A 14,429-nucleotide genomic window follows, 5' to 3' on the forward strand; every position below is an offset into this window, starting at 1 on the left:
ACAGGATTTATATAGCGCCAACAGTTTGTGCAGCACTTTACAACATGAGGGCAGATAGTACACTTACAATACAAATCAATACAGGAGGGATCACATGCCCACAAGCTAAATGGAAAATGCCAGGAGACAATAATAAAAGATATGTTTTGATTGCAAATCGGCAATCGAACGGCGATAGATCATAAAAACATGAGTTATATATATATGAGTTCTAATCCAAAGATATTAATTTTTAAAAAAAAAAAATGTATACAGTTGGATCGCCGCTTTAAGTATGTTGTTATGGTATGATGGTTGATTGAGAGGTGAAAACTCCCATGAGAGCTGCACACCAAGTCCTCTGTGACAGAACGACGATCTGCCTTGTTTACATAGGCAGACTGCCATTTTGTCATTCCCCCGAACGTTCATGCGGTGGCCATCAGACACGCTGATTGGCTCCCAATGTGTTCAATCACAGCGTGAGCGGGTCGCGTTGGTGAACAACGTACGGATACGTTGTTTCGCACAGCCGGGCTGCAGTATATGCACGATGGGTGGTCCGGAAGTGGTCAAACCATTTTACCCCTTTATTAGCACTAAAAACTGACAGGGGTTCTAATCCTTCTCCAGTGTATCCATCCCACTGAATAATCACGGCATTGGATAAAATACCGAATGGTTTCATGAGTAAAATACCTCACATCTCGATTAAATCACTCATGCTTTATTTTAGTGGCGTTTTTTTGTGAATTGCAAAAAAAAAAGAAAAAAAGAGTGAAAAAAAAATCTGAGTTATTTTACCTCAGATTTTCGAGAGGAAAATACCTTTATGTGAATTGGGCCCACAGAGAAAAGTGGGGGTTCCAGTTTGCTGGACCTTCTGCTCCATTCACACCTGTACGTTCCAGGAACATGCGTGTCACCATTTTCAGTGGTGAGGCCATTTTTCCTCGAAGCGTGTCACTATTTTTAGTGGTGACGCCGTTTTTCCTCGAGGTGGTGTCACCATTTTTAGTGCTGACGCCATTTTTCACCTGTGTTGACACCATTTTTCCTCAAGGTGGTGTCACCATTTTTAGTGGTGACGCCATTTTTCCTCAAAGCGTGTCATCATTTTTAATGGTGACATCATTTTTCCTCGAGATGGCGTCACCATTTTTAATGGTGATGCCATTTTTCCTCGAAGCGTGTCACCATTTTTAGTGGTGATGCCATTTTTCCTCGAGGTGGTGTCACCGTTTTTAGTGGTGACGCCATTTTTCACCTGTGGTGACGCCATTTTTCCTCGAGATGGTGTCACCATTTTTAATGGTGATGCCATTTTTCCTCGAGGTGGTGTCACCATTTTTAGTGGTGACACAATTTTTCCTCGAGGTGGTGTCACCATTTTTAGTGGTGACCCCATTTTTCCTCGAGGTGGTGTCACCATTTTTTTTCCTAGAACTGCGGGCAGGAAAGGTGCATTTTGTTGTGTGACTAACACGTCAGAACGGTGCGTTACAAAATTGTGTCGGGCTCACTGCCTGGAAAGTTGTGGGAGCTTCTTTTGTGGTGTGGGCATAGGTGTGCACAGCCTATTGTATTAGGGTGTGCACCCCAAAGCTCAAACACACATGCCTTACTCTGCAGCCTCAGCTGCACAGGGCAGTGAAAAGATGGGAAGTGCTCTGTGCTGAGTGGCTTCCTGTTGATTCACAAACTGAAACATAGTAGACACCATTTACTATGCTTCAGTTATGAATGCACACTTTGAGCAAGTGTGTTCACTGTGTTCACTTAGAAAAGGAAGGGGCCGGTAAATTACATATTTACTAGCCCATTCCCCCGCTCTCATCCTGAAACATCCCCTGCAGCAACCTAGAGGAGAGCAGGGAAGCCAGCAGCACTGCAGGGTGGGTGGCCAACAAGAAGGGGGAGCCTGGGCAATAGGGGGAATCGGCACCGCACATAGTGATTAGGGTGTGCCCAGGCACACCCCCTACGCACGCCTATGGGTGTGGGGGACACAACCATTCATGTGAATGGGCTCCTATCTGCCGTTGTCCGTAGCAACGCATGTTAGTGGGACGTGTAGGTGTGAATGGGGCCTTTTTGCTCCGTATTTGAAACTTTGACGTTCATTTGCAGCGTGGAAAGTATCACCTACAGAGGTGTGTGGGATGTCCCACCTGGGACCGACCAGCAGGCGGTGCGCACACAACAAGGGCGCCCGCCCGCTCTCGGCATTATATAACCCTCCCCCTCCAGCCAGGCACCTACAGGGTTACAGGACACTGGTGCGCGGGGTGGGCGTGGCCACACCACCCACCGCCGCATCCCCCTTCCCCTAGCCGCGTGCGGCGGGAACTGAGCGCGCATCCGCACCACGAGCTCGCCCTGTTTTCCCGCCCCCCTCACGTGACCCCCCCAGCCTCGCGCCCGTCCCAATCCCAACAGCTCGCCCCACCTTTCCCAAGAACCGCTGGAGGGAGGGAGGAGCTTTCGATCGAAAATGATGCTGGAAGTCCCGCCCACCTGTTAGCAAACCCCCCCCCTCTCTTCCCCCCGCCCTCGTGGAGGAGGTGGTGCTGCCTCGATCCCAAGAGCGGGAGCGCGTGTTGGTGCCGAGCGCAGTGCGCCCCTCCCCTTCTTTTCTCTCTCACTCACACAGTGGTGGCGAGCGACATTTACCTCACACACACACAGCGGCGGCCATCGCACTCGTCTGTCTGTCCCGCTCCGGGCCGCCCGTCAGCATCTCTCAGGCCGTTCAGGAAGGAGGGGATCACTGCTGAGGTGTTCCGTCCTCCCCCCCTCCTCCTCCCTTCCCAGGAGCGGTCCCCGCACCGCCTCACCGAGGAGCAGCTTCCTCTCTCCTCCTCCTCCCTCAGCAGCCAGGCCCGAGCCTGCACCCCCCTCTCCTCCTCCGCTCTCCTCGCCTCTACTCTCCCCATCTACAGCAACATGTCGGCGCCGGCGGCCAAACTCAGTAAAAAGGAGGTGAACTCCAACCACGACGGAGCGGACGAGACCTCAGGTGAGCCGGGGAGGGGGGACAGGGGAGGAGGAGGAGGGGGGAGGGCGGCCATTTTCCACAAGGCGCGCTGGCCGGGAAGGCCCCGGGGAGAAGGCGGGCTGGGCGCCGCACGAGGCCGGGAGGGGAAGGCGGGTGGGAGAGTCGCCGTGCCGAGGCCGGGAGGGGAGGGAGGCCTGCTCAGGCCCCGGGTTGGCGCAGGAGGCCCGGCCGGCTCATTGTCCTCCCTCCGCCATGATGCTTCCGTCCTGATCCGCATGGCGCAGGCCGGGACACGGGGAGCTCCTCGTGGGAACACTTAGTGGCTGGGATCGGCTATCAACCCCCCCGGGGGAGAGAAGGGTGACGGGTGTCCACGTGGGTCCCCCGGGCCGCAGGGTTCGTCCTTCCCGCTGGACGCGGCCTGTGTGCGCGGCACTTCCTGTGAGCCGGGAGACCCACGTGGGTGAGAGGCCCCGGGATACCGACTCCCCCTCTCCGATCAACCAGCGCTCTGTTCTCCCGCCAATATACATCCATCCCGATCTATACCCCCGGCCAATATACTCCCGATCTACACCCCCGTCCATCCCGATCTACACCCCTCTCACACCAGTCTTTGTTTTCTTCTCCTTTAGAAAAAGAGCAACAGGAAGCCATCGAGCATATCGACGAAGTACAGAATGAAATAGACAGGTAATGTGTACAGTGTGTGTCCATCCCTCCCGCCCTCCATAGGGTCACCTTCACTACATTATATTAGGAGATGAGTGTTCTGTGTATGGAGGGAACTCATTGTGGTTTTTCTCATGTCCAGTTTTTGTGCTTTTGGGAAATTTCACTGCCTGTGCCACAGATTTCCCTCTTCTGCTCAATCTTTGTGCCGTTTGGTATGTTCTTTACCTCCTTCTATTCTGTTGGGTAGATTTCCCTTCCTGGTTTTTTTTTGTGGCACTGGGGAGATTTCACTTTATATTTCTTGTCAGTTATTAAGCTATTGAGTAAGATCTCCTCCCCATTTTTCGGGTCTTTGCCCTGTTGAAAATACGTTCTGTCATTTTGTGCTGCTGGGGAAATCTTCCCTTTTCTTGTCATGTTAAGCTATTGGGGGAGATTTTCCTTTATTTCCTGTCTTTGTGCTGTTAGATTTCTTGTTCCTGTCCTCTGTGTGCCACTGATTTCCCTTTACTTCCTCTCTTCATCTTTCTTCCATTGGAAAGATTTCCCTTTCATGTCCCATCATTGTGGTGTATGGAGGAGATTTTCTCTTATTTCCTGTCTTAGATTTCACTTCCTGTCCCATCTTTGTGTGTGTGGTGAGAACCAAAAACCCACCCCACACGAGATGGGACAGGAAGTGAAATAAGCCCCCCAAAAAAAAAAAAGTTGAGACAGTAAGGAAAAACAAACCACATGGGAACAAAAAACAATTTGTTTAGTTTTTTCCTTGCTGACTCGTCTTTGTTTTTTTTTTGGGAGGGAGATTTCCCTTTTACTTCCTTTCCCCTTTGTGCCATTGGAGATTCCCCTTTACTTCCTGTTCTGTCTCTGTACCATTAGGGAGATTCCCAAAATGAGACATGGTAACAAAGCGAAATCTCGCCATCGGCACACAGATGGGACAAGGCATACTATTTATTCTATAGACCAGTGGTTCTCAACCTCAGTCCTCAACATGGCCTGTTGGGGGTACTTTTCAGGTGTTCCTATACTTTGCACAGGTGCTTTAACTTAATATTGATATGGTATTGATAAAAACTATTTTATTTAAGGGATAAAACATGGCCTGTTGTTGGTACTTGAGGACAGTGGTTCTCAACGCCTGTCCTCGGGACCCACTAAAAGGCCAGTTTTTAGTTAGTATTCTTGTCAGCCTCTTCCCAAGGTAATATCACTGAGCAGAAAATATCACCTGTGATGTAGTTCAGCTAACTTGTAAACCTGGCCTCTTGGTGGGTCCTGAGTACAGGAGTTGAGAAAGCACTGCTGTAGGCGCAGCAGAAAGGAAGAGGAAAGCTCCAAAGTGCGTGGAAAGCCTTTGTGCGGTGGATGCCCACCCCAAATCTCCATTATTTTTTTCCCAAAGCTATGTAGTAGACTTTTTTTGTCATCAGCGCAGCATACTTTTTTGTGTGTGGAGCTAATAAGTACACTGAACTTGTATTGAATCAGGCAGGCCGTTTTATTAAATCGTTGGTGGGAGAGCTAAAGGATTTTGAGTGCATGGTCAGCCTACAATCTGACCATCTCCTTTAGATCTGCCACCAACTTCATATTGCCCTGCCTGATTTGATGTTGAAAGGATTGTTTGGATTTGTACAGTTTAATTTTTTTTTTTGTGTGTGTGTGTGGCAATCTCCTTGTGTAGTATATAGTCAGCCTTGATGCTTTTTACTGGAACAAATATTCCAGTTGGAAGACTTCCTCTCCTCTATTCCTGTTTTGGTGACCACTTATAACTTCAGGTTTTGGTCACAAGAAATTCAAGGATGAATCTGCAGTTGGGACACAGATGACCCGATGGGATATAACCCTTGCATTCTCTTTATAAAAATTATTTTGGACTTTGGATGCATTTTAAAATAAACATGGAAGCCTGCACTACAGCTTTAAACTGTTTGTATAGCCATTTGTTAAACACTATTTAGTCACCTTTATTTGTGAAGTAGGGGTGACTATAAAAAAAACACAAGTGGGGGGTCGTACAGAGTCTGTGGATGACTTTTCTGCTATCGCTCCTATGATTCTTCACAAAAACAGATCATTTGCCAGTTAGTGGCTACAATTGGTGATGCAAAGTGCAGTAAACCATATTAAGCACTGAAATTCCATTCTTCATCCTCTGCTGTCTTTGCTGGTGTAAGATTTACCCGTGATAAGATATTGGTCTTTTTAATGTTTGTGTAGTTGCTTAAACGGCAGTTTTTGTAATTCCAACCATTTTCTCTCTGTAGACTGAACGAACAAGCAAGTGAGGAGATATTGAAAGTAGAACAGAAATACAACAAACTTCGTCAGCCATTCTTTCAGAAGAGGTCAGAATTGATCGCCAAAATCCCAAATTTCTGGGTCACAACATTTGTCAATCACCCACAAGGTAAGAATATTTCATGTTTAGCCTAACTACTCTAGAAATGTACATTGCAGGTGTGACCGACAATTGTTCTAGAGCCCAGAATTTTAGATCTTTTTATGAAGATTGCCCTCAAATTCAATTCAGCTGTATGAGATCTTCATTTGTGTCCATTCCAATTGCCTTTTAGTATGTTGAAGGCACAGGGGTCTCCTTTTTTGTTTCCCTTAAAGTGGTTGTATACCCAAATTACAAACTTTTACCTACAGGTAAGCCTATAATGAGGCTTACCTGTAGGTAAAATGAATATCTCCTAAACCCGTACGGTTTAGGAGATATTCACTTTGCATGCAGCCGCTGATGTCAGTGGCGCATGCCATGTAAAGACCCAGCAGCGTCCGCCTGTCCTTGCCGGGAAAAAAACTCCAGCACGGGAGTGACTTCATAGCGGCTCCGGCCACTCGCAGCACCGGAGCCGCGAACCCAGAAGACACGCCAAGGGCAAAATGTCAGCTCCCTTGGAGTGGACTGCGTGAGATACTGACGCCTCGTTCTAAGGTAAGTATTACATAACGAGCTAGTATGTGCTGCATACTAGCTCATTATGCCTTTTGCCTTACAGGTTTTTTTTTTTTGTCTTGCGAGTATACAGCCGCTTTAACATTGCACAGGCATGCAGTGTAGAGGTATTGCGTAGACATTTTCCTCTTTATGACATGTATACAAGACTTCAGTTGTTCCTTTTAAAAGGCTAGAAAGCGATTGCTGGGTGCAATGCTTATGTTCTAGGTTGTGTATGAGATTGATGTGACTTACAAAGGCGGTCCATCGTTTGTCTTAAAACACCATACACACGGACAGAATGTTGAGACATTTGCCAGTACAAAAATACTGGATGATGTCCTTCCCATGTGTATGTTGGTGTGGCTTCTGTCAGACGCATGCTGGAATCAGTGTGCTCAGCCAATGGCAGAGCGCTGATTGGAGTAGGAGCGTCCCCCTGTCAGAATACAACAGCTCAGCGGGGGAGATTGATGGACTAACACATGGTTAGTACAGTGGCTCCTGACAGGGCAATCGTGTGGTGTGTGTGTTCCCCCACCCCCCATGCAACCCGCGGGGATGCACAAGAGAAAAAACTAGTGTGTACCAGGCCTTTACTGTATGCAATCCTTGTTAAAATGAGTGGGCTAAGCAGGGCATTTGATGTGAAGTAGTTTAAATGAGACCGGGCTAGGTCCACACTGCTGCAATCCAATTTTCAATGCAATGTAGTGTGACTTGGATGTGGCTTGCATATTCTATCGGGCCAAAATCACACCCAAGTAGTGCAGGAACCTTTTCATACGGTCTTCATCTTACTGTGCTGAGTGGCATTGATGTGGATGGTCACCAATAAAAACTATTCAATTTTACTTGTTTTGCAATTCTGTGTTACTCAAGTCGCATTTGAAATCATAGTAGTGTGATTTGAGCTCTAAAGTAGAATGCAGGGCAAAACTTTGGTACATTTTTGTATAGAGTATGGGGGGATTATAATTCCTGTCAGATTTTTGCTATCCATGTCTGGGAAATTTCTCCACTTCTTTCCCAAAGACAAAATAGGAAGTGAGGAGAAATTTCTCCAGTCACCAGAATTGGTGTTGGAAGTTTTCCTCTCTAGTTCTGGTGACAACCCAAAGGTTGGTATTTTCTTTTTCTCTTGGTGATGGTAAGCTAGACAATAAAACCTGACAGGTGTTCTAATTCCTCTTTACTATATCTAAAGCTAAACATTTTGCCCCCAGTTATACATTGTTTTAGTAGATATTAGTAGTTGTGTTGTGAACAGATCATTGAAGTGAACCGGGACATAAGGATCATAGTAGCTTGGTAATCATTTCTAACTTTTTTTTTTTTTTTCCCCTCCTTCTTGCAGTCTCTGCACTGTTGGGCGAAGAGGATGAGGAGGCACTTCACTATCTCACCCGGGTGGAAGTCACAGAGTTTGAAGACATAAAATCTGGATACAGAATAGATTTTGTATGTACAATGAAGTATGTTGTGTGGTTTTATCTGTCTTGATTGGAGAACCTGGTAGCTGACCCTTTTTCTTTCTTTGGCAGAATTTTGATGAAAATCCTTACTTTGAAAACAAAGTTCTCTCTAAAGAGTTTCACTTAAATGAGAGTGGTGATCCATCCTCAAAGTCAACAGAGATAAAATGGAAAGCAGGAAAGGTAGGAGGAATCAGTTTGAGATAAATTAGAAGGCTGCTAGTGCCCTTGGTAATGGTTGCTTATAAGGCACGCAAGTAGGCATTGAATGGAATCTTTGTCTTTGATGGGGGGGGGGAGATGGGTTGCCATCTAGCTGTAAAGAACCTGTAAACAGTGTATAGAACGTCCCTTACGGTTTCAGGTGTCACCTTCCTTGTCTGCCATGGAAATATTGTACACCAAATCAAAGAAATTTTTACATTGGGCAACATTTTAAAAGCCTTTATTGGTCACCTTTGTGGACAACTAGTAGAGCCTGGCCTACACTTTCAGTGCCTAAAAGACCCCTAATGTTTCAAAGAACTTGGCACAAATTATCACAAAAGGAACTTTGTCAAATGTTTACACCAAAGCAACCTACTACCCCCATGTACATATGAATGTAAACACTGGGGATGCCTTTGTAAGAAAACCTTGCTTGTGCTAGTTGTTCCATATCACTGCATGCATTGGAGTGAGGGCAATAATTCTAGAGCCGTTATTCATGGTTAACCCAAAGGTGACCTATAAAGGCTTTTAAAATGTTGCCTAATGAAAAAATTGCTTTAATTTGGTGTACAAGATTTTAATGCTTTACATGTTTGCATAACGATGGCAAGCACTAAATCTATTCTCGCTAGAGAAATTACGCTTGAGGGGACATGATGTGATTTACAAATGTCTCAATGGGGATCCCAGCTTAGGAAAAAACATTGTCCCGGAGTGTAAGAGGACACGGGGGCACACAATGAGATTGGAGAAGCGGCTTAACCTTAAACCGTGCAGGGGGTTTTTCACTGTCAGGGGTAATAAGGATGTGGACCTCTCCCACAGTTGGTGGTGGCTGTGGGGTGTATGGATATTTTTAAGAGACTCTTGGATGTGCATCATAAAGAGCACAACATACAGGGATATGGGGAATATAGACACTGGCACATGTGCACCTTCACAAGTTGAACTGGATTGACTATTTGTCTTTATTCAACCTTACCTACTATGTAACTATTGGTGCAACTTCATCTTTTATTTTACCAGAAATTTTGGGTAGAATGTTGCATGTGTGTGCCCTAAAAGCAGCCTTTTTTTTTTTTTTTTTTTCTACAAAGTTTGGGCTTCGTAAATCATTGCAGAAATAGTGACCTAAATTGTCTGGCAGTAAAAGGGGTTGGGTGTGAAAATTTGCAATTTAATTTTGCAATGGTGGAAAAGATCTGGTTGCTAGGTTTCCCTCTTCCCAGTCATTGCCCAAGTTGGTGCAAAGGCTGTGTGTGGGGGCAGTAATCAGAATCGTTACCTTGCACAAGTACTGTTTTGCATTAAAAAAAACCCTGGAAAAGGTAATGTTCTGAAATTGAGGTTTTCTGTCTTCACTTTAGGATTTGACGAAGCGCTCTAGCTCAACACAGAATAAAGCCAGCCGAAAGAGGCAACACGAAGAACCTGAAAGCTTTTTCACTTGGTTCACGGATCATTCTGATGCTGGCGCAGATGAGCTGGGAGAGGTTATAAAGGATGACATATGGCCAAATCCATTACAGTACTACCTTGTGAGTAACATCTGCTTTAACCTTTAGTCATCTCTACATACATGATCAGTGGTAGCTAAAATTATACATTTAATTAGGTTCCAGATATGGAGGATGAAGAAAACGAAGGAGAGGAAGATGATGATGACGAAGAGGAGGAAGGACTTGAAGATATTGATGAGGAAGGTGATGAAGATGAGGTTGAAGGAGAGGAGGATGACGATGAAGACGAGGAGGGAGAAGAGGCCGAGGTATGTACGTAAACCTTTTTTACTTATGCATGCAAAACTCTTTATAAGCTAACAGCAATTTTTAGTGCTAAAAAATGGAAAGAATTTTAATCAAAACTGGAGCATCTGTATTATACACTTTTTTTATATGTAGCATCAACTATTTTATGCAGCTTTTTACAATGTAGAGGGACAAGAGAGCACAAATGCAGTACAGTTAAATACAGAAGGGACAGGTGGACAATGCTCGTAGAGCTTGTATTCTAAAGGGAGAGGGTGGTGGTACAAAAGGTAATAGATGCAGGGAATGATTTGATGGGGGTGGCTTGGGATACATCCCAGCGAATTCTATCTTCAGCTTGTTTAGTTAAGCTTTGAAAATGAAAGTTTGGAAGCTGGTTTACCATTCTCCAGTTTTGATAAAAGCACTTTTATATTAAAGATTAAGGTTTGGTGGTGCCCCTAAAGCTGCCTAAAATATCTAGGAACCCCATGAAAACATTTTACCCCTGTAGTGAGCTTTGTGACCTTGAACTTAGCAGGCTTATATACAGTAGAGGGCATTGGACTACGATGCTTGCCATGTGGATTGATTCAGGTCATGATGCAAGTTAGGATGGGTCATTGGGATAAATTCCTGTTGAGCTCACCAGCTGCCACTGAATTCTGTTTTAAACTGTTAGCATAGGCTAGCGCTAAAGGTTTTACTAACTCTTCTTCACTGTAACTTATACTCTATATATTTTTTTTTTTTGGTTTACAGGAAGATGAAGGCGAAGACGATTAAGTGATTGCATTGTTTGGATTCCACCCCTTTTTCCTTTTTTTTCATCCAGTCCCTGGGAGCAAGATGCTGTTGTGTTTATTTTTTGTTTGTTTTTTTTTTTTTTTTTTTTTGATCTATATTTTTTTTTTTTTTTGTGTGATTGGTCGCCTTGTTCTTGGTCCCTTCCCCTCTTTATCATGGTTCATATTTTTATTTTATTTTTTGGGGGGAGAGGTAAGAACTGAGTAAAAATACAGTGGAAATCTCTAACCTTTTTTTTTGTTTTTTTTTTTTTTCCCCTAAATCCATTCTCCTGAAGTCAAACTACAACCTGTACCATCATAAGGTGTATGCGGAGTCTTGTGTCCTCAGCGGCTGCCTTTGGTCTAAGCTGAGGTCTTAGACCCTGTGTGGTAGTGCGTAGCAGTCTAGCCTTTCCATAATTTTTTTTCCTCTCCTGTGTATATTGGGCTCAGAGGTTACTATTTCCATGTGAATATGGGAAGATGGCAGTTACCAACATGTATCGGTCTATTTTTTTTTTTTTCTTGTTTAAAAAACTTTGAAAAAGAATAAAAAAAACACATTGTGGGGAAGGGATAGTCTGAGGGAGGGTTTTCAGAAGACAGCAGGGAGGGGTGGGAGGGCTAGGTTGGGCATTTTGGAAATATGGCTTTTCTCTCTGGCATGTTTGTGATGTTTTTCAAGACATCCATGCAGTTTAAGACACTTTTAAAATAGTAAAAGCTAAAATAAAACTCCTCGATGGCTCTCAGCCCTGACACAGAAATGGACATTGTCAAAAAAAAATTTTTTTTTTTCTTTTTTTTTTTGGAAAGGAAATAATGCTCAGTTTTAAACGTTAACGTGTACAAGTTGCTTTGTTACAATAAAACTAAATGTGTACACAAAGGGACTGCTGGTTTTCACTCAGTTTCTTTCTTTCCTGCCTGTATGTTTTCACTCATTTTAGTTTTTATTCTCAGGCTGATATTTAATGTTTTTGATACAGGGCATTTTGTAGTAACTTTCAAACTAACCTGCCAAGCCAGAGGCACATACTGGTTGTAAACCCCTATACAGCCAGCAACTCAACACTCCCAATATGGAGTTTGTGGTCATTTTTGTAACATGCTTGGCAAAGGTGTAGGCACTTAATCTGATTCCTAGTCTGTTAAATCTGCATTTGTCAGATTTATTTTTTTTTTTTTCCTGTCAACACTATGAATAAAGTAATTGGTGTGTGATCTGTACGTCTATTGTCTATATTGCAAGACATCATTCAGACCTGTTGGTAATTAGGTTAAATGCCTAGATGGTCTTATAAGCCTAGCATAATACAACAGTTCTATATTGTAGAGATAGATATATATTCTTGCAATAAAGTCTACACAGTATGGCAGACTTTTTTTTTCTTGTTTAAGCTCCTCCATGGATAACTTTTTTATACCTGTTGCTGCTACCATCTATCTAGACTGGTCTTTTTTCCTGTGACTGATGCATCTCCTGCCGTCACTTACTGAATCTTAATCACAATCAGAAGTTACTCCCCAGGCCAGATTTAGTAGCATCAACTAACATGACACTAATACTATGGCTTCTATACTTACCTTTTTTGTGTTCTCACTTTCGTATGTTCACAGCATGAATCACCTCTGGCAGCAACTTAAAAAAAAAAGTCATGGTGGGAGCTGCAGCACTCAGCCTGTGACACCTATTTGCAGCTGTGCCTGCTCTCCATACTGTGAGCAAGTGGCACTGGGCTCTGATCTAGGAGCAGGGGTCTTCAAAGAGTTTCTTTGAGTTTTCAGAACAAGCTACAGCAAAAATGGATACAGTGAAAACTTGTGTAGGAGTATTTTTCATCTGTTATCACCTAACGTCACTTTACTGGGTATGTGTAGGGGTTAACAACCGCTTTACCTTTCATTGAATAGATGGGGTTTGATGGAAACTTGATAGTAACTGCTGGTCATCCTACTATGAGGCTTTCTGAATGTATAAACTCATCGTTATGGTTCAGATCTGATTGGCAACATCAGACAACTCAGAGTTGGTTGTTTTGAAGAGCAACTTTTGGATCACAGCAAATGGTAGTATTTCCCACTAGCTTAAGGCAGTCCATAGATGATGGAGTTGGTGTTGATTGGGGAATGCCTCTTGAGCTATTGTTCGAGGAGCTGTCCCTGCTAGGGAACAAGCTAATGATTACTAGCGGCTTTAACTCTCATCATAAAAATCAGACATGCTGGTTGTACCCAAGTCAATCAGCCTGCCCATGGCTCAAATCTCAGCCAGTGTTGATCCAGCCAGGATTCGAACCATCTATTGTGCTAAGGCCAAGTGAAATGGTACATAGACTGCATGGAATGTTGTGCAGTTTTAAACTGCCTGGTCAACAGAGTGCTATATAAGTCTATGGTGATCCCCAGCTAGGAAGTCGTCCCTGAAAGCCCTAGTGACATGCCTGCCGAGATGGGTGAAGTTTGAACCCCCCCCCCCCAGAGTGGCCATGCCTTTTTGTTTACCATGTTCCTACACTCTTAGCACAATACAGCTACCAGAGCGCTACACCACAGGAGGCATATCAGGGATGTTTGACACCATCTTGTGGAGCAGGGCCTTCTTACTGCAACCTCTTCTATCTGTAGCCCTTGTGCAATGCACTGTTGCTATCATAGCACGTCTGGAGCTTTCTGTAACCACCATCTTGGACTCCTTCCTCCGTGTGTTTGGCTAGGTGGGAAGAGGAATGGCTGCTTATGAGGCTATTGGTGTGTGCACTATGGAGATTGTTTACTACTTTCCAGGTGGATCACTGGTTTAACAGGGCAGTAACCTCCTCTCTTCCTCCCAACACAAAGCCCCGCTGCATTACATTGTGGTTGATAGTTTGCCAGGTGTTAATACAATCGCCCTTCAAAGCTGACTTCCCGCTGGAGTTCTATTGTCTGCAGGCTATTGCTCAGTGATGGTGGAGAGAGAAGGTTCTTAAATTCCTGTATCGGGTGGGGAGGAACCTAGCTATAGCTCCCTTTGCAATAACTCCCCTAGGGGTCAGTTCCATGTGGATCTGATTTCTTCCAGTTAGGCTTTTTAAACCACCTTCCTCCCAGTTCCTTTTTCCAGGAACAAATTTTCTTCAGCTGTTGTAGATTTACAACACAAACTTTCTGGAGTTATTTATGGTTTAGAAAACCTAGCTTGCAAATTGAAAAGTTCTCCTTCCTCACCTCCCTCCTTGTTGATAGAACCACAGAAAGAAGAACCTGGATCGGTGGTGGTAAAAGATGAACACTCCTCTGGGGAGTAGTCTACTTGTGAAGAGACCCTGAGTTTGTCAGCCTTGAGGAACATGAGTTTCCTGGTGTAAGTAATTCGGACTACCTTGAAATTGCTGCTCCTGAAAATGTTGACCCCCAAAAGGGTACTGGATTGGGGTCATGGCAGCCGTCTTGACACCTCCAACATTTCCCTGTTTATCCTCACTTAAAGGATGTGTTGTATGCAGCAGAATCAACTAGTTATTTGACATAAAAGTAACGTAGACTTTTATGTGATGTATGCATGGACCAAACACACAGGATTTTTCTTTTTAGGGGTAACAAGCCGTCAGAGCCGTA

The 14,429-nt window shown here is 44.3% G+C and overlaps 1 protein-coding gene across 2 annotated transcripts; it reads left to right on the forward strand.

The window, feature by feature from the left end:
- Window positions 1-2,572: 2,572 nt before the first annotated feature.
- Window positions 2,573-11,718, forward strand: SET (SET nuclear proto-oncogene). Of its 2 annotated transcripts, none has more exons than XM_073600080.1 (8): window positions 2,573-2,998; window positions 3,613-3,670; window positions 5,929-6,071; window positions 7,966-8,069; window positions 8,153-8,266; window positions 9,661-9,831; window positions 9,909-10,065; window positions 10,804-11,718. In XM_073600080.1, coding segments are annotated over exons 1-8 (822 nt in total). In that variant the 5' UTR covers window positions 2,573-2,925; the 3' UTR covers window positions 10,806-11,718. The 2 variants fall into 2 exon arrangements, with proteins under 2 accessions (XP_073456181.1, XP_073456180.1); XM_073600079.1 differs by having other exon boundaries at window positions 2,574-2,998; window positions 9,909-10,061.
- Window positions 11,719-14,429: the final 2,711 nt, after the last annotated feature.

Source organism: Aquarana catesbeiana, linkage group LG09 (assembly GCF_042186555.1).
Source record: "Aquarana catesbeiana isolate 2022-GZ linkage group LG09, ASM4218655v1, whole genome shotgun sequence".
Classification (NCBI taxonomy): Eukaryota; Metazoa; Chordata; class Amphibia; order Anura; family Ranidae; genus Aquarana; species Aquarana catesbeiana.